This window comes from Anomalospiza imberbis, chromosome 6 (genome assembly GCF_031753505.1).
Source record: "Anomalospiza imberbis isolate Cuckoo-Finch-1a 21T00152 chromosome 6, ASM3175350v1, whole genome shotgun sequence".
Lineage (NCBI taxonomy): Eukaryota > Metazoa > Chordata > Aves > Passeriformes > Viduidae > Anomalospiza > Anomalospiza imberbis.
The window spans coordinates 43,919,874-43,943,886 of NC_089686.1; the positions used below are offsets into that span (position 1 = coordinate 43,919,874).

The following is a 24,013-nucleotide window of genomic DNA, read 5'->3' on the forward strand; positions in this document are numbered from 1 at the left end:
CTTGAGAAGCACCAGGAAGTCAATATTAGTCAAGAAAGTTATAATACAATTAAAAAGATAAAACAGAACTTCTACAAGAGTCTGTGACCAGAGACTGAATACACTTTCACCCATGGATCATGCAGACACCACTAGGCCATCAAAGGTATGGAATGCAGTACAGCTGTGGGATAAGTTACCAATGTAGAGTCTCAAAGATAAATAAACACCAAAACTATCCAAAGCACAGGAAGAAATATAAGAAGTCCCAAAGCAAGATGAATTCCTGATTTTGCATTTTCTACTAAAAATGGTAACCACGGCTGAAAAGAACGCAAATACTGCACTATCTTAAAAAAATAAAAGGCTTATGAACAGTGACTGCTGATTAAATAAGAGCACAGACAAGAGACACATTAATATGTTCTTAAATTAAATATAATTACAGAAATAGAACATGGATAGAACAGGGCCATTCCCTGGTCATAACGCCAAGTAGCAGTTTGTGTACTTCAGTGACACATAGCATCTACCTTTGGCCTTCATATGTGGTATTTTTCTGGTTTTCAGACAAAGTTATTTCATCTATGGATGACTTTTGAATTAAAAAAAGAGTTCTTGGATGATCACTGTGGGACTATTCAAATGAGGAAAATAAGGCTATGTATTGAAATATCTTAGTTATATTACTGGATGATTACAAGACATCTGAGGTCACAAAACAAATAAGATGGTGTTAGAAGACTGAATGGGAAGTGTGCAGAAGGTAGAAAACATGAGACTGTTTTATTGACAGTTCCCAATGAAAAATGTATTTAGGGTTTGGCCTTTCCAAATTGTGCCTGAGCATTTTCCACAGAAAGGAAGTCTGCTACTAAATAGATGTAGGTTATATATAATATGAACCAGACCTATTTTAATACTTAAAATAAATTAATAGAATGAAAGATAAAATTTTTTGTCTTGGAAAACCATGAGTAAATGCAAACATTGGAATAAATATGAAACTGAGATATTAATTTAAGTAGTGCAAGAACAGACATTATTTTAATCCTAGGGACCTGAGATAAATTTCCAGTCACAAAAGAGGTATTTCAGAAGGGAAAAGTAGATGAGAAGACCATCCAGTTTTCAAGCAATATATGTGCATCTAAGGAGGAGGAACATCAGGTAGGACAGGAAAAAGAACAAACCAACCAAAGACAACAGAAGTTCCTTACTCGTACTCGGAGCAGTCTCCTCCTTGGCCACACTCCTGCCCCAGCCTGGAAACACTGTGGGGTACATCATCTCCTCAGAAGAGTCTTCATCATCTGAATCACTGCCACTGGCGGTCACATCTGCTGTGATGATGTTAAATCTGCCATGAAGCCCTAACCCACAAGGTCTTCTGCTGGGGGCAGTTCAGCTTTCCTGCCTCCCCTACTCACAGCCCTACAATCACACAGGAGAATTTACAGCCCCGTGCTTCCCAAGGGCTGTAGCTGCTCCTGGCCTTTTCACTCACAAGGGGTTCACCACTCTGCCATGGCCCTGCTGAAGCTGCCCCTCTAGAGCTCTTAGGTACATTTTGGGACCCTCTGCATTCTTACAGCACTAACCATGCCCTGTCCTCTTCTAGCAAGTAGAGCAAAGCGTACTGGCTTGAAAACCATTCCTTTGTCTCCATTACAAGTCCTTCTCATTGGAACAGTCTGCTCCTAAACTGCTTCCAAACAGAAGGAAAGACCCAGGAGCATGCTTTACATAATGACTCCCATTCTCATCCCTTTCAGAATGCAGAATGCCTCCATGGCACATGGACAGTGTGGACAACTGCTCTATTGCTACCACGTGTACAGTCCGTGAGAGAGAGCCCGGGCCTTTGCTTTTGCTACTTCAAGCTCAATGCAATGAACAGCAGTGAGAAATACCACACATTCACCTCCCGTTCCACTTAGAGTTTGTGCACCTTGCTGCCCTGCTCTCCGCTCATTCAGCCCCTAATCAAAGCAGCATCTTAGCATTCTTTACCCCTGGTTGCTGGCGTGGGTTCTTGCGTCTTCTCTCCAGGATTCGACCACCACCAGTTGTCTGGGAACGGATTCCACCAAGCTTGGGTGGTGGCTTTCTCCAAGTTGTCATGATGAGGCCCTGGAGCTGTTAGGACATGGCTCATTTAACCGAGATCTTGTGATTATTTCTTGAGAAGCAACTTTTCCGCCAGCAAGGTCAAGTCCACCAGCACCAGCACCTTGAGCATGCTCATGCCCAGAGATGGATGTGAGAGCAGGGCGAATGTATGAACCCATGGTGTCATTACATTCCTCCAATGCCTAGCCAGATGCAAGCACTTTTGGCAGACCCAGGGAAGAACATGCTCCCTTGAGAGCAGCCACCAAAAAGCCCCGTGGGGCTTTTCACCCCTCCATGTTCCATCAGGTTAATCAGTTCCTCACAGGCTCTGACAGCAGGAGAGAGTAGACAGTCTTTCAAATAGAGCCCAGAATGGGGAACATCCACCAAGACGACGATAAATCAAAAGATGAAAGAAGTATCCATGATAGGCAAAAAGGATACCCAAGATAAGCACACCCAGAGAAGCAAACTGGTCTTCTGCTGACAAGCCCATGAAGCCAATGCTTCCAAGCACCTGAGCTCAGAACTGAGGCCAATCCTCTCAAAAGACACATGCACTCCCCTTGACCTAATGCTGGCAGCTATATGCACACCAGAAACACCTTTCAGAGTAGGCATCAGTACAGCATGGAGAGATAGAAGCAGCTTTACTTGTATCCCGTTACCAATGCACAGCCTATTCTCAGAACATGGCATATCAAATAGCAGGATACATATGCTCAGTATTTACAGATGGAAAAAGATTTCTGCTTAAAAAAATTACAGGAATCTACAGCCTTTTCATCCACTATGCTAGGCAAGCCACATGGTTTTTGGCAGGCAAAGAGAAATAATCGTGCCACTTGTAGGGGGTTGGGAAATTCCCTCCAAAGTGAAATCAGTCCTTGACTCCCAAGAAGTCACAACGAAAATCCACAAGTCAAAAGAGAATGAAGACAGCAATTCAAGAACCAATAGAAGGTGGCCCTTCTAGGTATATGGAGCCCAAACTTTCCAAATTGGGCTTTTCTGTGACATGGGAGAAAATGACCATGCTTGAAAAAGGCCTGATGAGATCATCCAGTTTTCAAGCAATATATGTGCATCTAAGGAGGAGGAACATCAGGTAGGACAGGAAAAAGAACAAACCAACCAAAGACAACAGAAGTTCCTTACTCGTACTCGGAGCAGTCTCCTCCTTGGCCACACTCCTGCCCCAGCCTGGAAACACTGTGGGGTACATCATCTCCTCAGAAGAGTCTTCATCATCTGAATCACTGCCACTGGCGGTCACATCTGCTGTGATGATGTTAAATCTGCCATGAAGCCCTAACCCACAAGGTCTTCTGCTGGGGGCAGTTCAGCTTTCCTGCCTCCCCTACTCACAGCCCTACAATCACACAGGAGAATTTACAGCCCCGTGCTTCCCAAGGGCTGTAGCTGCTCCTGGCCTTTTCACTCACAAGGGGTTCACCACTCTGCCATGGCCCTGCTGAAGCTGCCCCTCTAGAGCTCTTAGGTACATTTTGGGACCCTCTGCATTCTTACAGCACTAACCATGCCCTGTCCTCTTCTAGCAAGTAGAGCAAAGCGTACTGGCTTGAAAACCATTCCTTTGTCTCCATTACAAGTCCTTCTCATTGGAACAGTCTGCTCCTAAACTGCTTCCAAACAGAAGGAAAGACCCAGGAGCATGCTTTACATAATGACTCCCATTCTCATCCCTTTCAGAATGCAGAATGCCTCCATGGCACATGGACAGTGTGGACAGCTGCTCTATTGCTACCACGTGTACAGTCCGTGAGAGAGAGCCCGGGCCTTTGCTTTTGCTACTTCAAGCTCAATGCAATGAACAGCAGTGAGAAATGCCACACATTCACCTCCCGTTCCACTTAGAGTTTGTGCACCTTGCTGCCCTGCTCTCCGCTCATTCAGCCCCTAATCAAAGCAGCATCTTAGCATTCTTTACCCCTGGTTGCTGGCGTGGGTTCTTGCGTCTTCTCTCCAGGATTCGACCACCACCAGTTGTCTGGGAACGGATTCCACCAAGCTTGGGTGGTGGCTTTCTCCAAGTTGTCATGATGAGGCCCTGGAGCTGTTAGGACATGGCTCATTTAACCGAGATCTTGTGATTATTTCTTGAGAAGCAACTTTTCCGCCAGCAAGGTCAAGTCCACCAGCACCAGCACCTTGAGCATGCTCATGCCCAGAGATGGATGTGAGAGCAGGGCGAATGTATGAACCCATGGTGTCATTACATTCCTCCAATGCCTAGCCAGATGCAAGCACTTTTGGCAGACCCAGGGAAGAACATGCTCCCTTGAGAGCAGCCACCAAAAAGCCCCGTGGGGCTTTTCACCCCTCCATGTTCCATCAGGTTAATCAGTTCCTCACAGGCTCTGACAGCAGGAGAGAGTAGACAGTCTTTCAAATAGAGCCCAGAATGGGGAACATCCACCAAGACGACGATAAATCAAAAGATGAAAGAAGTATCCATGATAGGCAAAAAGGATACCCAAGATAAGCACACCCAGAGAAGCAAACTGGTCTTCTGCTGACAAGCCCATGAAGCCAATGCTTCCAAGCACCTGAGCTCAGAACTGAGGCCAATCCTCTCAAAAGACACATGCACTCCCCTTGACCTAATGCTGGCAGCTATATGCACACCAGAAACACCTTTCAGAGTAGGCATCAGTACAGCATGGAGAGATAGAAGCAGCTTTACTTGTATCCCGTTACCAATGCACAGCCTATTCTCAGAACATGGCATATCAAATAGCAGGATACATATGCTCAGTATTTACAGATGGAAAAAGATTTCTGCTTAAAAAAATTACAGGAATCTACAGCCTTTTCATCCACTATGCTAGGCAAGCCACATGGTTTTTGGCAGGCAAAGAGAAATAATCGTGCCACTTGTAGGGGGTTGGGAAATTCCCTCCAAAGTGAAATCAGTCCTTGACTCCCAAGAAGTCACAACGAAAATCCACAAGTCAAAAGAGAATGAAGACAGCAATTCAAGAACCAATAGAAGGTGGCCCTTCTAGGTATATGGAGCCCAAACTTTCCAAATTGGGCTTTTCTGTGACATGGGAGAAAATGACCATGCTTGAAAAAGGCCTGATGAGATCATCCAGTTTTCAAGCAATATATGTGCATCTAAGGAGGAGGAACATCAGGTAGGACAGGAAAAAGAACAAACCAACCAAAGACAACAGAAGTTCCTTACTCGTACTCGGAGCAGTCTCCTCCTTGGCCACACTCCTGCCCCAGCCTGGAAACACTGTGGGGTACATCATCTCCTCAGAAGAGTCTTCATCATCTGAATCACTGCCACTGGCGGTCACATCTGCTGTGATGATGTTAAATCTGCCATGAAGCCCTAACCCACAAGGTCTTCTGCTGGGGGCAGTTCAGCTTTCCTGCCTCCCCTACTCACAGCCCTACAATCACACAGGAGAATTTACAGCCCCGTGCTTCCCAAGGGCTGTAGCTGCTCCTGGCCTTTTCACTCACAAGGGGTTCACCACTCTGCCATGGCCCTGCTGAAGCTGCCCCTCTAGAGCTCTTAGGTACATTTTGGGACCCTCTGCATTCTTACAGCACTAACCATGCCCTGTCTTCTTCTAGCAAGTAGAGCAAAGCGTACTGGCTTGAAAACCATTCCTTTGTCTCCATTACAAGTCCTTCTCATTGGAACAGTCTGCTCCTAAACTGCTTCCAAACAGAAGGAAAGACCCAGGAGCATGCTTTACATAATGACTCCCATTCTCATCCCTTTCAGAATGCAGAATGCCTCCATGGCACATGGACAGTGTGGACAGCTGCTCTATTGCTACCACGTGTACAGTCCGTGAGAGAGAGCCCGGGCCTTTGCTTTTGCTACTTCAAGCTCAATGCAATGAACAGCAGTGAGAAATGCCACACATTCACCTCCCGTTCCACTTAGAGTTTGTGCACCTTGCTGCCCTGCTCTCCGCTCATTCAGCCCCTAATCAAAGCAGCATCTTAGCATTCTTTACCCCTGGTTGCTGGCGTGGGTTCTTGCGTCTTCTCTCCAGGATTCGACCACCACCAGTTGTCTGGGAACGGATTCCACCAAGCTTGGGTGGTGGCTTTCTCCAAGTTGTCATGATGAGGCCCTGGAGCTGTTAGGACATGGCTCATTTAACCGAGATCTTGTGATTATTTCTTGAGAAGCAACTTTTCCGCCAGCAAGGTCAAGTCCACCAGCACCAGCACCTTGAGCATGCTCATGCCCAGAGATGGATGTGAGAGCAGGGCGAATGTATGAACCCATGGTGTCATTACATTCCTCCAATGCCTAGCCAGATGCAAGCACTTTTGGCAGACCCAGGGAAGAACATGCTCCCTTGAGAGCAGCCACCAAAAAGCCCCGTGGGGCTTTTCACCCCTCCATGTTCCATCAGGTTAATCAGTTCCTCACAGGCTCTGACAGCAGGAGAGAGTAGACAGTCTTTCAAATAGAGCCCAGAATGGGGAACATCCACCAAGACGACGATAAATCAAAAGATGAAAGAAGTATCCACAAAACCAAGAACCTGAGTTCACATCTGAAGCCATTCCTTTCAAAAAGCACATGCGCTCCCCTTGTCTTGATGCTTGCAGCTAATTTTACGCCAGAGCCACTTTCCAGGTAGGCATCAGTATATCACAGAGAGAGAGGCGCAGCTTTACTCCTATCACATTACCAATCCACCACATTTCCTCAGAACATATCAAATATTAAGTTCTAGAGGTTTGTGATAGATATTTCTGAGTGGAAAGATGTTTCTGCTTCAAAAAATTACAGGAATCTACAGCCTTTTCTTCCACTGTGCATCCAAATTGGTATTGGTATGCAAATAGATATAAATGTGTCTATCACATATGGATGAAAAAAATCAGTCAGAGTTACTGTTCATGTACATAGCTCATTAATCAATAAGAGTCCTACATCTATTCATGGCACACCTAGAGGTGAATCAACATTTGCTAATAACAAAGAGTAAAACCTGTTTGGGCAAGGAGAGAAAGTCAGTGGTAAAACACTGGTGTTGTTGATGATCTGGCCCATTAACTTGATGGAGCACACCACCAGTGATGTCCAAATCCAGAGAAAGAATGAATGTGTATCATCTGAAGGAGCTGTGCAAATTGCTCATTTCAAACCATAGTGCAGAATTCTTTATATAAAGCTAGATATCTTTTAAAAAACTTATAACTTTACAAATGAATTTAAGTACAGTGGAGAGCCACCAATTTTGTTTCTCACTTTAACATACTACAGAATTAAATAGATAGATAGATAGATTTTCAGCCATCTATCTGAAGATATACAACAAATACTTTTCTTTACTTATTTCTTATTTTTCTACTTCTCTGTCTGTGGGATTTTTCTCTGGAAAATTAAATTGTGGCCAGGATATACCACTGAGCCTGCACTGCTATACAAACTAAGTAACAGATATTGGGACATGGCTTTATTCCTTCTTTTTTGGACTGCTCTCCATGTCACTATTTCCTGTGCTACTGAATATTTGATGACTTCTCAGAGAGATGCACAGCATATACTTTACATTTTTCTAAAAGGAGTGCTAGGTTACTGATTCATATATAATGCAGTAAAATTAAACTAAACACAGAGTTAAACACTTCTGTGTTAAAGTGATGTTGCTGGGTAACAACCAAAGCTATCAGAAAAGCCCAGGAGCACTACTTCCATTATCTTTTTTTTTTTTTTCTCCAGAGAACCAGTTTATCAGTCCTAACCCTGTAAACAAACATTCCAATGCTATCACTTCTGTGATACACATTTATCAGTATTGACACATTTTATCACATTGATCTATAGTTTCTTTGATATTTGCAGATCTTAAATATCTCCAGTTTTCCACCTGTAAAACAGTCTTGCCCATGAGAGAGAATTGCTAGCAAGAGGAAGGGACATACATGTTCAGGACCAATACATTTGATAATCAAGTATTAAAATGAAAACAGAAACAACGCACAGGTTTTTGCACTGGGTACAGAAACAACAGCACAAGGAAACATTAAGTCACATCTGCACACAAAAGCAAATATATAGGAAGGAAAAATCATCACCAGAGTCAGCCAACCTCCTCGCTATCACCAGGTGGGATTTTCTGAATCCTCCACCCCTTACAGGCAACATTTTGTAACAAAAGCTTCCACTGGAAACAAACACCATGAAATTCTTTACTTTTTTTCAAGGTTTGGGGTAAAATCAACCTAATATTTCTTTTTCTATCTACATACTTATAAGGCGTTACTAACGCCTTATGCGGTAATGCCTTTTTCTTCTGAGAAAAGGTGCTTGGGTTTAATAATTTATGTCTTTTAGCAAAGCTTTTGCTAACTGTAGTGCATACAATTATTCTTCCTCTAAATACAGTGATGAGGACACCATTTCTCCAAGTCACTCAGACCATTTGACCAACTATCAGCAGCTAACAGGCAATCAAGCAACATGGATTCCCCTGATGGGGAAAAAAATGAGAAATGAGCCAGTGGGAAGGAACTTTCATTTCTATCAGTTTGATCTTTACTACAACACGCCTCTGTAGCTTTCCTCTGTATAATTAAAATGTTCTCCCTTTAGGTTCACTTTATTTTCTGAGGCAAAGATCTTTATCACTAACCATAAGAACTAGTGTGAACATATGTACGTTATTTCCACTTTAAAATGTGGAAGAGGACTTCAAAAGCTTTTTATTTATTGTAGCTGCTGTGCACTACATATTTGATAAAAACCTCACAAGCAGTTTTTCCAACTCAGTAAAGCTATTTAAGGACAAAGAAGAGAAAATGGCTACTGTTCTTTTGGGTCTTCAAAGACTGTGGAGCCACCACAGTCCCCAGTTTTTTCTTATGCATATTGCCAACAGCAAGGATGAAATTAGTTTTTGCAGTGCACAAATGGCTTGGTAGCTGGAACTACCATATAAAGCACTACCTTGGTTAGCAAGGCCGTGGTTTTGACACGGATTATGTACATTCACAACCACAAATATATTAGAATAACATCACAAATCTACAAAAATATAATTTTCTACCTCAGAAATAAATTGACTTCAAGTGATAATAGGTTGTACTAATTTGTGATTCCTCATAAAGTGATAAACCAGCTGTGGGAAACCCAAAACAGCAATCTTTCGGAGCTCAGGTACAAGCATTGAAACAAACATACTGTAAATGATTTTGCTCCCCTTGTCTCAGAGAGTGAAGTTCATTTCCCACTTAGCAGTCTAGAAAGTAGTCTATTTCAATGTCTTTCCAATTTTTGAGATCTTGTATACTTCACCACTTACCAGAATGCCCTTCTGGAAGAAGAAAACAGTTTTAATGTGATCTATGTGTAATGTAGTTATTATGAAACATAAATCTTACTAGTACTTGCAGGATACTCCCCGTCATCTCCTTCATGGAAATCACCAGCCACCGTCCCCAAAGTGATGTCAGGTGATACAGATGGAAATTCATCATCTGTATGGTGATGGATAAATCATTACTATTTCATAAGCTCACTTGCAATGCAGTATTCACAAATACTTCAACTATTCTACCCTGCAAGCTTCATTCCTTCATTTATTGGTCCAAGAGAGAAGAAAGATGCAGGCCCCATATAAGCTTATCTCACTAACACAGTAAGTATATCACCCAAACAGATCATTTGAAGAGGAGAATGTATTACATTGATAATGAACATTCTGGCAATGATCTGTTTATGTGATACAAGATCTCATTGTACCTGTATGACATGAGGACAGGGATTCTAGAGCAGTGAGTGAAGTTATCCGTATTCCCCTCTGCTGAGATATATTCTGAGGTTTAGTCCAAAAATCTAGACTATGCATGCAAGCAGAGATGGTAACAGCTGGAACAGCAATCAACAGAAATACAAAGCACACACCTTGGGGAATGTGGGGAATGTTTCTGATCCTAGTTCCTTAGCAAGACAGTCTTAGGATTTACCTTTCATGGTGCTAGCTACATGTCAAAACAAGCATAACATGCCATGAGTACACCACCAGTGAAAAGTAATTTTTTAATCCTAATGCTCTTGCTTTTTGTTTATTAATTTCAGTATGTATTGAGGATAGTGATGCAAAATACTGGCATCCTTCACTGGTAATTTATTGGTGATTTGATAAAAAGCCTGTAGTCACACAGTAAGCTTTACTGTACTTAGAGGATGACTTATATCTGCATCCATAATGTTAAATGGGAGCAAGTCTTTCAGACCTCTGATAATTTCAGTCACACAAGCAACATAAAAGATTAAATAAGTAGGAAATAACATGGCGTTTGTATTTGGCAGAGCCCCATGAAATTAGTGTCAAACTACTGTCCTTACCATAGTCTTTTCCAGGAATTCCTTTTTCACCTCCTCCAGAAGAATGATCTGGCAGCTGTGAAACTGGAGTAGGACTTCCGTAATATGAGGGGCTGGACCTGCTGATGGAGGCATCCATGGGAGTTGTCTCATGAGTTGATCCACTACCTGCATTTTCATCATCCACCCCTGAGGTTGAGGACTCTCCACTGATGTGACGTGTGCCATCTGCGTTGTAACGGGAGCCATCTGCGTTGTCAATGACTGCGGAAACGGAATTGAACTGAATTAATGTCAAGGAGCTTCACAGCTATAATAAACAGTAATGCCAGTGGATTAACACCAGTTCACCCATTTTTGCCCTCCTATCTAACCTAGATAATACATCACTAAAATATGTCTAATAAATATATGCTAATTTGTATATTTTTCACATTTGTAGGGCCTGACTTGCATCACTTACTTTTATCAAACTGCTTGATTTTAACATAATGTCTAGGCATTTGTAAAGTCAATCAGAATTTAGAGTTGGAAGAAATAATTTATCATGAGCCTTTTTTCAGCTTCCAGCAGCTTTTCTAACAAACAGCTCAAACCAGATGTATGAAGGTTGCAGTCTTAAGCAAATTCCTTTATGTCAAAGGGATGTTAGCAGCTCTGAGGTGCCAAAAATGTCAAATACCTATATAAAAAATGTTTGGTACCCTGAGATAAACCAAATTCCATAGGCTTTAGGGGAAGACAAGTGACTAGTTGTTTAATTACTATTGAACATCTCTTAACTTCTTTTTCTTATGTTTGGCTTGGATTTTTTAATATTAGTGATTATTTATGTAAAAATAAGATAACCAGTTACTAAAAATTGAGCAAGTGCATGTCTTTCTAATCAGTACAGTACCTGTTTCATCCTGATTACTGAGTAAGGAAGTATCTATTTTTACAACTGGCTCACATGTTTTTTCCTCTGTTTCTGTGAAAGAAGGAAAACAGAAAGAATTAATTTGAAAAAAATTGATTAAAAAATCACATGTATATCTACATCAATTGTACATAATGACAAAACATCAGCTTCAGATGAGGAGGACTGAAAGCAAATTTCCAAACAAATGTTATTCACTGCTATTCCACCTTCCCAGGTGGGTCACTTCAAGATTGTTTCGTCAGCTAACAATGAGATTCTCCATTTCCGTAACCATTCCAGAAAATGTCTACAATCAGTGCTAGTTAAAAAAGCCTTATGACACAATTTCAATACAGTCAGACCCATTGTCATTGTGGCAGTGGCAACTCTAATCTTTTTTAGCTGGCAAGACTTTGTCCCCTCCATGGAGGGCTCGGCAGAGGCAGCGTGTGCCCTGCTCTGGTGAGCACTGCTGGCTCTTGTGGGCTGCAGTGCCCCACTTGGGGCTGGTGTAAGAGCTACGTGCTCATGCTGCTGGTAGGGAACAATACTTGGGAGGAGTTAGAAAGATCTGGAGGGGATGGACATCACCACTGCAGTCATCTGGGAACAGTCATCCGTGAGTGACAGACAATGGCAACTCACATGATACTACACCAATGCAGAGATTTTTAATCACCACCAAGAACAAAATAAAAAAAAAATCACTGCATTCAAATAATCAATGAACTTTTCCTACAACTTTCTGTAAGAACTCTCTGCTTCCACCACGAATGGTACAATCTACTGAAATTCAAGATCCTTGAAGTTAGTTTAGATTTTATTTTCAAGCAGTGTTTTCAGCATCTGTCACAGACTATATACACTTCCCTAATAATTGACTATAATATCTCCAACTATTAAAAAGTCCAAAACTTTAGATGAAAGTAGTCTGCTGCTGATGCACATTGCTGTCCAGCTGCCTCGTGTCTAAATGGAGATTTACCTGAGCAAATACTGAATGAATCTGCAAACAGCAGAGCAGCAGCTGTGTCCGTGGGCCTGGGGTGGACATCACAGGCTTTGCAGTTGCTGCAGGTGGCAGCCACTCCCAAAACACAAAAAACTGCTCTTGGCTGTAAAGCTCATGTCTGCATGAACAGAAGAGCTGAGTGCAATGGCTGACAACAGTTATGTCTTTCAGAATCACTGCTGCCGTGGTTCACTTCACTAAGCCATTATTATGAACTGTTCTGAAGCTGCAAAGTTTGTCCCAAGGCCAGAAAAGTGATTTAGTTCAAAACACACTGATAACAAAATGGTCATTGCTGACATGACAGATACACTTCTAGAGGCTGACAAAATGTATTTCTTCTCAGCTAAAAACCAGGCTATGTTTATTATATAAGCCCTCATTCCAGTACCTTAAATAGGAGATTACATGTTATTTTTAGTTAATCTGTGTCTAAAGTGCATCATAAAATCATCTCCTTACCTGTTGCATTGTAACAGTATGCATCATACCGAGCAGTTGTATTTGCTGAAAGTTTGTAAATGCCAGTGTTATTTGCTGCACAAAGATGATAGGGATTGATCCGTGGGATAACAATATACCCCACCACGAAACCATACCTGTCAAGAACAGAGGTAAATAAACCATATTACTTACTATAGCAGATGTCACCTCAAGCATTAAGAAGCTACAAAGAAGCCATTATTTTTGTTCCTTTTTCAAGTGCTCCTTTCTCACATGCAGCTACATCAGTCTCCCATAAAACAACATCATTTTGTGTTTAATTTCTAGACCTAAACCCATTTAAATTAAATATGTGTCTTATTAGCTTGCTAGGGTGATCAGTTTCAGATCAGGGGAGTGAAAGCGAGGGAGACAAGTGCATTTTTTGTTCAGTGTGAGTTTGTATTACCTGACACTAAATTCCCATTCTGTGGGGATTCACATTTTCATTGCTTTGACATAACACACCAAAACGTTTCACACAGAAACGTTCAGGGCTCAAATTATGGTACCTGAGCAACTTTAAAGAATGAATGCAATACACATCATTTTCTGCATAAACTGATGGCCTAGCAAAATATTCAAATACATGAATCATTCATCCACATATTCTTACTGTATCTTTCAGTTGAAAAGTGTGATTATTGTGCACAGAACTCACATCATTCAGTGAAGACTGTGGTTACATAAGGTACAATACATTATTACTGTTTTGCAATCCTGTAACACCTGATTGATTCCAAAGTATTTAACTGCAGATGTGATAGAATGGTAACAAAAACTGGGGTTTGGTTTGGGTTTTGCTTTACTTCTTGAGAGGAATGATTTATCAGGGAGGAGTAAATGTCACAGCTTTGCAATTTTTTATCTGGGAACATCATTTCAGTTTCATGTCTAATGTGCAGATACTTGCAATTCTGAAACTCTTGTAGGTGGAATTATAAATTACTTTACTCACACTCCCAACTAAGCTTACAATGCTGACACTTTACAGACCATTATTGACCTACTTGTGTGATGTCCTGTTGATTCATCTTATTCACATACATTTGGATGGTTATATGCATGTGATGGTTATATGCAGCATATTTTTCCTCTCCTACTCACGTTTAATAAGAGCAAGGGCTTACTGACAAGGACTACTAGCACACAGCATCAACAAATGAAAGTAATAGGGTGGGAGGGTAGGCCAGAAGGAAGGAAGAAATCTTATCTACATATCTTACATGTCCAAATCTGTCCTCTGGTAAAATGTGAATTAGGGAAAATTGTAACATAAATTAAAAAATACAGCTTTCCCCTGGGGAAAAAAAAATCCCTCTTCTTCTTTCAATTGCATTTATATTTTAGCTTTAGAAAATACTTTCCATAGTTTAGAATACTCATAATTGCTTGCATAGAAATCCCTACCCCTACGCATTTTTAAGGATTTGATTTTTAAATATTGTGTAGTGCTAGGCAATTCAGAATGCTGGGTATGTTCATGTGCTAATGTCAGAAAAAGAACATGCCTACTGCGTTATGAAGGACTTTCCCCTCAGAGTCAAGACCTGTTTCTAGTCTTTATGTGGTACAATTTTAAATTACACTTCTGCTTCTGGTGGAAGAATCCTCGAAGAATTCTCTGTTCACATATTCCACCATCACAATATTTGTGAAATGAACATGCCAGAACAGGAAATAGTTGCAAGCAGTATTGATGACAATACTATTTATCATTTCACCAGAGTGAAAGTCTTAAAATTTTGGAGAATTTTCTACTGTTTTTTTCTGTGCCTGTTAGAAGACAAATTCCATTTCTCCATGTTTGCTGTTTAAGTTAGACTGCAATAAAGTTGAAAATCTGCTGATATTTATTTAAACTCCATAATGGTTTGCCACCATGAATCTCCTGGGCTGCAGTGATCATGCAGTGGTGGAATTTGAACTCCTGAGAGAAATGGGTGAGGAGAAGAGTAGTCAAAACCCTGAATTTTAAGCAAGTAAAATTCCAGCACTTCAAGGAGGTATTCAGTAGGCCCTCCTGGGAAACTGCCCTCAGGGACATGGGTGCAGGACAAAGATGTCAGAGATGGTCTTCAAGGATTCCTTCCACAGAGTGCAAGAGCTCTTGATACCAGTTTAAGAAATCAGGAAACCGAGCCAAGAGACCAGCATGGCTGTGCTGGGACTAAAGCACAGGAAGGAAACGCACAGGCAGTGGAAGCAGGGTACCACAGCAGCTGGGGTAAACACACTGAGAGCAGCCTGTCCAGAAGAACCTGGGGGTACTGCTGGATGAGCTGCTGCACACAAGCCAGCGGTGCCTGCTCGCAGCCCAGAGAGCCAAACGCATCCTGGGCTGCGTCCAAAGCAGCGTGGGCAGCAGGTCAAGGGAGGAGATTCTCCCTCTCTGCTCTGTTTTGCTGAGGCCCCACCCAAAATGCTGTGTCCAGCTCTGGGGTCCCCAGCACAAGAGGGACGTGGACCTGTTGGAGTCCAGAGGAGGGCCATGAAGTTGATCAGAGGGACAAAGCACCTCTGCTATGAGGGAACACTGAGAAAACTGGGATTGTTCAGCCTCACACATTTTTATATTAGTATTCACTTAATTTTTTTGAATTAAAAGTTTTCTGTAACTTCTAGTCTCTTGGTCTAGTTAGTTTTTGAAAAACTGGGGAGCGTGTTTCATCCACATTTGTTGCCCTATACATCCTTAATTACAGCAGGTAATTAGGTCACTTGACAAAGTGGTTTTGGGATTTTTAATAACTACTGTAGCTGTCATCTGAAACATGTCCATTCACAGATTACGAGAATGCACTAATACTGTGGCCATTTTTTCACTGGGATGTCAAGAGTTGACCCCTCACAGTACCACCTGCTGCTTTTTACTGTCCCTTGGCAAGACCGAGTTCCATACACTGCATACACCATCCTCAGCCTTTGACCTCACATTGGGTCCTTACTTCCTACACACTTATCTTACCAATTGTTCAGTGACACACTAGGATCTGAACATCCTCCCAATTAGCTTATTATACTGTCAGTCTTTTGTTACCTTTAGATTTTATCTGTGAGAGGTTATGATTTTTTTAAAGATAAATGGCAAAAAATTATATGCATCAAGGACTTATTACTGGATGCAGAGCAAATATACACATGCACAAAGATGTTTTGTTCATTATAGAATATAACTTATTTAGCTAATCACAGCATCTACAGTAAGTCAAATCTAATTACTACACTAGTGGTGTCACAATATACTATGTTTTCAAGAGTTTCTTTACCTGCAAGTTTCAAATCCAAGCTCATGAGCTTTCTTCAGCTGCTCTAGTGTTGCCAAGGTACTGTTGAGAGCTCTGCAGAGCTCTACTGCTTCAGATCGTGTGAGACTGTAGCGACCATTTTTTTCAACATGAAAAACTCCTCCATATCTGCAACTTACATTGAATTCTGTTATCAAAGAAAAGAAAAAAAAAAGTTAAAAATTTAGACCTAATGCTTCACTGAAGACCTGGAAATTATTTATTTTCAAGTATAATGCTTTCAAAACAAACCTGCAACAAGTAACAGCTACCAATTCATTCAGAAAAAGCACTGCCACTTTCAATCACCTTTTTCATACTTTCCTTCTTTGGGCTGAGGCATGAGCCTTCCAGCCTTCCCAAAAATAGCAATACAACATGTTTTTGTAGGGTATCTAGGACATTTAACTTACCATTAACATTAATGTGCAGAAGAAAGGGTTAATAATACTAATATCAATACAAACAAGAATAATCATGTGTGTAGAGAGAAATGGGGAAACAACGGACACTTCAAAGCAATGTGAATTAATTTTGCTTCTGCCACACCTTTCCTTCCAGAGAAAAAAAGCAGTTGCAACTCTGGACTAGAATGACAACTGCAAAGCACACTTCATAGGAGTAGCTTTTATTTCCAGTGCAAACAGGAGCATGACTCATTTTTATCTTAATTTTAATGGAAGTTCCATGTGCAAGAAAGGGAAAAATAGACCAGTCTTCTCCAATATTAAAAGGGTGTGTCCTTACTGTCTATTTGAAAAAAAAGATGACATATAAAAACTGTTTTTCCAAATGACATAAAATGCAATTCATGCACATTTACATTGAAACATTATAAACAATGAGCAACTTTCTTAATGTGATTTTTGCTTGACAGTCTGTTTTGTTCTGTAATGCAAATGTGAAAGCAAATGCTAGTATTCAAGGCATGCACTTTCTTTAATTACTTTTGTCCATTCATAAATTGATGCTATTCTGTGTATGGGGTATCTACTCATTGTAATCCTCAAGGAACTTTCCTTTCCATAGCTCACAGGAAACTCTCAAGGAAATAAAACACCAGATTGGATGCAGGCTGGGTGATGCATGTGAGGACAACCCCTACTCATAGCATAGGTAAGAGTCCAATAGTATTGATGCTTGCCTGTCCAAAGGACCTCAAAAGCTGTGCATTCAATCTTGAATACTTGCACCAAAGGCAACAGAATGAATCATTAGTGCTCCTTGGATAGCCTCCCCACAAAATGAATGTAAAAAAACTCTTCTCCAACCATTCCATCTTCCCCAGTATATTGACTGACAAAAACATTTAATTTAGACAAAATCAATTTGCATTTCAGAGCTGTTTAACAGTCTTGCTGATTACAGTTCTTAGCATTTTTAATATTTTTATTATCATATATCATTAAAAAACATATGGCCCTTCTGCCACTCCTTGACTAATGCTAGGATGGAGCTGCTCTCACATCTGCCATGCAAGTGACTTCTACTTTGGCTCCAGATATTTCATATTCAAACTCTGACATAGTCTTGTAAGTTGTCCAGACAGTAGCTGTATTAAGCATAAATGACCTAGACAAGAAAAAGGTTTCTCTTTAGTTTTCCCTTCTTGATTCTCTGTTCCTAAAACCTACTCTGTGAGGCCCAAGACTTAATGTTAAATATGGGGATAAGATCACAAAGTTGTATTTGATTACTTTAAAGTAACAAGCTCAGTGATTCTGAAGATAAATTTTCTTGGAGCATCAACATCTTTTCTGATAATTTTAGGCTAATTTCTAAAAAGCTTTTCACTGTGAAAGCAGATATCACATACACTTCCTTTGGGTTCCATTTGATTGCAGTTAATCCTGGATTCACTGAATTATAAAGTGAAGGTCACTTTTGTTTAAAGTGAGTTGATTTAGCTATCATCAAACCTCAGCCCATTCCTGGTTTTAAACACTACAATTTATACTCTATTACCATGCTGAGATTCACTCATAGTCAGAATTCAGCTTAGAGAGTCAATTACTTAGACTTCTGCTGTTTAAAAAAGTAGGCTTACTCACACAGGCTTAATGGATCTACACGTGGGCTACATGCCTACACATGTGTACATTTTCCATGGAAATGCTCAGCCTGAGTATACCCTGCACACCAGGACAGTGCTGGGAGGTGCCAGGCTGACTGCACAGGTGCTGCCCAGCTGCACTGCATGCACGCACAGGAGCAAAGCCAAAGATCCCAGGAAGCCTTGCTTGTGAAGCATGAGAGATCACGTGGGTGTCCAGGAAACCCCAGGCAAAAATGTGGCAATCCAGTTCTCAAAACTGGGTTTGAGGCCATCCAATTCGTTGGCACTGTGCCCTAAAATAATGCTGAGACAGCATCTTTGTTTTCTTTGATGATATCTTCTACGCCTACGATTCCAAAAGTACCACTGCTGTAGCAGAGACACTCTGTTCATGAAGAGCTGAGTACGGAAAAAGGACCAAAGCAGTACCCAAAACTGACATGGAATTTCACAGTCTAAGCAGATTGTGTAAATTCAGCATCTACTCTTTAAGGCAGTAATTACCACATTTTAAAAATTACAAAATACCAGAGCTATCAGGGAACGCAGCATTTTTACTGTATAGTCTCAGATTTTAACATTCACACAATGGGGAACAATGGGGAACCTTAATTGAATTAACTGAAAAAAAATCTGATCACACCAATAAATACTATATCAAAAACAAATTATGGGATCTAAACTAAATTAATACCTTAAATCTTTTTTTCCCATGCTGAGGCTTACAGAGTAATTTTGAATTAAGGAAGAAACATGACCATCAAATTTAAATCAAAACACGCATTTCACCTTTTCCCATAGGGCAGGAAGGTCAAATCCATTAATTTTATGTTGATGTTACTTAGCTGGCTTTAACACAGTTACGCAAAAGATGGATTTTTATTCTGTTCCAAGAGCCAAGGCAATGTAAAATTCATTCTGCGTGACAAATATTGCTGATCCTTTTAACATTTTTGAAGCTTCAAAAGGGCTGACTCAGAGTGGACTCACAGTGAAATCACCAACAGCACGCAAACTTTCCCTCCTTCCCCCCAAGAGCTGTCTGGCTTTGGGGCCTGACAGGACACAATCCTTCCTATCTTCCTTCATTCACATGATTTGCTACAGCTGTTTAATAATAGCCCTTGAAGAAGGCAAACGGTACGTTTGCCCTTGAAGAAGGCAAATTCAAATACGTTTGAATTGTCATAATCTATAATCTCACACAGAGCCTGAGATTGGGTGGCACAAACCAAAGCCATGAAGTGCTCCTGTCTGTGCTGAGCTTTACAAGCATGGAAAACATAAACTTCCACATAGGCCGTTTTTCCCCGTCTTTGCTGGGATTTCTGGTGCCCTCTCTCGAGCAGCTGCATGCAAACCTTTCTCTGCTATCCTCATTCACTTATCTAAACCAGGTTCAATTAATACTTGTCAGGCAAAATCACTAACTTTGATTCCCCAGACAATTTGGTAGCTAGAGCCCACTGGTGGGGTAGAATCGCCTCACACAGACTAAAGAGCATTGTCCTGTCAGAGAAGTGTGAGTTACACCCTGATAATTAATAGGAGAGGCTTGTTAGAAACTGTCACTGTAAGAAACCAGGTGCAATTTCCATTTCCACCCTGATTCTGCAACCCTTATGTATAATGAGTAACACTGACTCATGCTAACTCTTCCCACTGGAATTAATTTTCCATTAAGATTTTTGGTATACTGTATGGATGTCTCATGCACTACTCCCAGTTTTAACTGTTTTCAACACACCACCTGGAGGTTTCATTCTCAAGGTGGACGTTGTCTTTTATTTGAGGGGAAAAAAAAGGCAGCAGTTCTTTTAGCAACTGCAGAGATACATCAAAGCAAACCAAATGGAAGACCTGCGAACACCCCGCCCACTTGAGCGAAAGCGAGTGTAAGACTTGTACGTGTTAACAGACTTCTTGGTAAAACCGCACACTGAATTGCATGGCAACCAGGAAATGTTAGGGGGATGTTTTGGTGGGGATTTTCCTTTTCAGTTTGTGGTTCAAGATGATTGATAGCTCACCAGGATGTGCTAAACTGGGACTGACAACAGGGACAGAACTAGAGGTTTGACAGTGCATACAGTTTTAATTCTCTTTGTTTTAATAGATATAGGATTTACATTTACTGTAAGAACTTGGTTCTATATTTATTAAACTGATTTCTAGCTCTAGGCAGATATACATGGGTAATTTTTTCCTTATAATCAGAGATTATTGAATTTTGTACTGACACTTCTGAACAGGAACAACCACCAGCTTAGCACTGATACCTACATTATGAGTATTATCACCTGCTTTAAATGCATGCTAGTAATGAAATAGCAAAAAGTAACATACTAGAAACAGATTAAAATATATTTAAAGAAAATCCTAGTCATTACAATTCCTCATCAGGCAAACCTATTAATTGGGCCATATGAGTCCTAAAATCTGAGGAGATCTGAACAATCCAGATCTTGTCTCTCAGTTCAGACCCATTTCTAGCTATGCCTGGTTTTGTAATTGTTTCTCAAGAAAATTACTTCATGGCTAAATAAGAATGCATATTTTTTTTCTGACTTGGGGAAGTGGCTTCTGAATACAAAATTTCATATGGGATGGATTCATAAAACATTTCAGGATCCAAAACATTTTGTCAATGTATATATTATGTAAGTCTGATTACTGCCATTTTGACATCTGCAAGAACTTAAAATGTACAAAAAATATCATTCAGTGATTACCTAATACACTACAACACACATGGGCCTGGAAGGCATTATTTGCTGAGTATTCTACCCTTTTTTTAGTCTATTAGTAAAAAACTTCACTGAAGCAACTTGCAGCCCAGGCAACTGTAACAGGATACAGAGGCTTTTACCTTTATGTCAGATGTTGGACTAAAGCCCAAGTCAGTGATGAAAACCACTGGATAGCTGTTTGCTAGGTTATGTAAAATGATTCATTAATCCCAGCCACAGTCACTAATAGACACGTGTCGACATCATTAAAACACACCTATACTTGAATCCCTCAGGGCTTGATGAGGAAAGGAAAACTGTGCTGGGAAAATAGGACTCAAAACTGGGATGACTACACGCTGATCAAGATTCAGAAATCAAATTTGCAAGATCCACGTGAATGAAGCCAGCAGTCCTTTACCATCCCAACACAAAAGCGCCAAGGATCAAGCCACATGTATCATCATTAAGTGTGGCTGGTTTTGTGTTCTTCCAGTTATGATATTCTTGTTCTGCTAAGTACCATTCTCTAAAGAAAGCAGAGAAACAAATCTAGAAATAGACCACCTGCACCATAAGCAAGGCTTTTCCAAATAGTGTCAGTGAAAGTAAGTCTTCACAGATTCTTGGGAGTTGTCTGATGAAATATTTTCCTTGGAGTATTGCCAAGATGTGAAACCTACAATGATTTATAGGAAACACATTTCCAGATTTAGTGGCAATAAACTTTACTTTTGGTTTTCAAAGTATCCCTTGTGGATACTTCAATAAAGCAAAATAAGGGTTTTGTTTTTCAGTTTGAAACTACCCTTAATTATGAAATTAAAGTAATTCATTTGCATAAAATAAAATAAAATAAAATAAAATAAAATAAAATAAAATAAAATAAAATCACTTAAGAAAGGTTTAAATGTTTACATAGCTGCAATACATGTAGATAGTTTAAGGAACCCAGACAAATGTTTTCCTCAGGGATTTTTAAAAATGTCATATTTTCATTGCAGTTTGGCATAGAAAAACATTCTAAGCCTTGACAATTTTAATGGGAGAGAAAAACCCCACATAATTATATCTCTAATAGATATGTGATATTCAGGGAGGGAAAAATTCTCTGCACACCTGGCTTTTTAAAGACAGCAATGTCCAGGAAAACACTTTAAAAGGGATTTACCTGCATGCTTGCAAGGTGTTCCTGCTATAAATAGAGAAAATATATTCTTAGTAGCTGGGCGTGGTGACAAGAAAGTGAAGATGACTCCCCATAGATCCAAAGGTGCAAAGTCAGAACTTCCTTTGAAGTTGTGCCTAAGCTGCTCCTATTACCCAGTTATATTTGGGTACCTAGTAATTCAGTCTAAAAAAGCAAATAACAGTGTAGCTTTCTCACTTTCCTTTGTGCTGCTAACTGCATGAAAAGTCATGAGACAGCCATGCTAACCTTGAGGTCCAAGTGGGCTGACATGGATCTCTGCAGTGAAAAAGAAACGTGGCTGGACATAGGCAGAGAGGCCAGGGCAGCATACAAGTATTCCTTGCATTTCTGTCTTACTTCTGGGAGTGCACAATGGAAATGGGATGCGAGACAAAGCTCAAGCTGCTGGCTTTCTTCTAAATTGTTGTTCCTAATGAATCTGCCTACTGATCATCGAAGTCACTGTCTCTATCTGTTTGCTGACGGACAAAAATCTCCAGTCTCTTAACTGACAGCTCTCCTGGCTACTGCTTTAAAACAATGGGTGTGGGGGTAGTGCTATTAATAAATCAAGCATTCACAGAGTCACTCAAAATGCAAGTAAGTACAAGAAATATGCTTCAGTCCTCAGCAGTTGCTGTAGGAAGAAAAGAATCTGCTAATACATCTTCCAATCATACTTTATCTGCATGGCAACTGTTGCTCTGGTAAACATCCTGAGTGAGCCTATACTGTGTCATCACTTATGATAAACCTTCTTGCTGCTGACATTAATATTAGTCTTTTTGTAATAGTCTCACCCAATAGGGAGCTGAAAGTTTTCAGACTCAAGCAGAACATGGTACAGCTGTGCAACACCTCAGGGGAAAAATTGCAGGCAGTGATATCACAGTCTGCAATTAGTTATCTGATATGCCCCCCTCAAAATGATGAAAACATAATCAACATTGCCGATACGACGAGAGCTCCAGGCTGTACAGTGAATAGTCTAACCCCAAAGGCTGAGTAACAAGGGCTGTGAGGAGAATCAGTTGGGATCAGTTCCATGCAACCCAGGTGAAGAAACACATGAAACAAAGCTGGAGAATTATAGCTGGAGTCTGATTTTCACTGTTTGACTGATTTAGTTATTTGGAATAAAAGCAGTTGGCACACACACAGAGGCTCAGCAGACAGATGCCCAGTCTGGAGCCCAAAGGACCTTACTGCTATTTGCTGCTCTGTCACTTATCCAATCAAAAAAAGGAAACTCAGGAATCTTTTCAAAAGCTTTGAAAGCCAGCCACTTAAAACAAAGATAACATTACTCTGGTAGACATACCGAAGAAAGGAAGGCTGCTTGGAACATGCCTCACAATGATCTGTAGAAGTCAAAGGGAAAGCTCTTATGCAAGCTTCTGATGATGGAAGAGAATATTTTCACATCCACTACTCCCTTTGTTTTTCCCCTAATACAAGAATGTCAGGGATCCCATAGCCTGTAATCAGATTGCCTAGGCCAGTAGGTAACTTCTCCTGGAATTTTTGGTTGCAAAATATTTCCATTTTCTGGAGTCTTTGTGGGTCTAGCCACGCATTTACTAAGGTTTCTAGAATCTTGAGATTTATACTGAAAATGCTGACTAGCAAGTAACTTTCCTAAGATGTATGCAGGTTATTCATACACTAAGCTACAGGAACAGTTAAATTTCTTTAATAATTCTTATAGTCTTAGTTATGAATCTTTTCAAATTGGTTTCATAAAAAGGCATATTTAATAACTAGAGTTTGCAATAAACATTAGGATGTACACTATGTTATTGCTATCACAAATATGGTGGGAATAGTGATATTTTTCCTATTTAAAAAAAAAGTTTATTTAAATTTAACAATTCATGACAAGCAATGATGATTCTCTTGCTTGAAGGAAGAATGGGAAAAA

At 40.4% G+C, this 24,013-nt stretch overlaps 1 protein-coding gene across 11 annotated transcripts in view; it reads right to left on the reverse strand.

Annotated features, from left to right (window-relative positions):
• Positions 1-24,013, reverse strand: part of CD44 (CD44 molecule (IN blood group)) — a 52,839-nt gene that overhangs the window by 17,749 nt on the left and 11,077 nt on the right. For all 11 annotated transcript variants that reach the window (XM_068193773.1, XM_068193771.1, XM_068193772.1 and 8 more), the window contains exons 2-6: positions 16,098-16,263; positions 12,808-12,944; positions 11,331-11,402; positions 10,454-10,696; positions 9,487-9,582 (exon numbers count right to left, since the gene is read on the reverse strand). In XM_068193773.1, the coding sequence (XP_068049874.1) occupies positions 9,487-9,582; positions 10,454-10,696; positions 11,331-11,402; positions 12,808-12,944; positions 16,098-16,263 (714 nt within the window). The remainder of the gene's footprint in view (positions 1-9,486; positions 9,583-10,453; positions 10,697-11,330; positions 11,403-12,807; positions 12,945-16,097; positions 16,264-24,013) is intronic.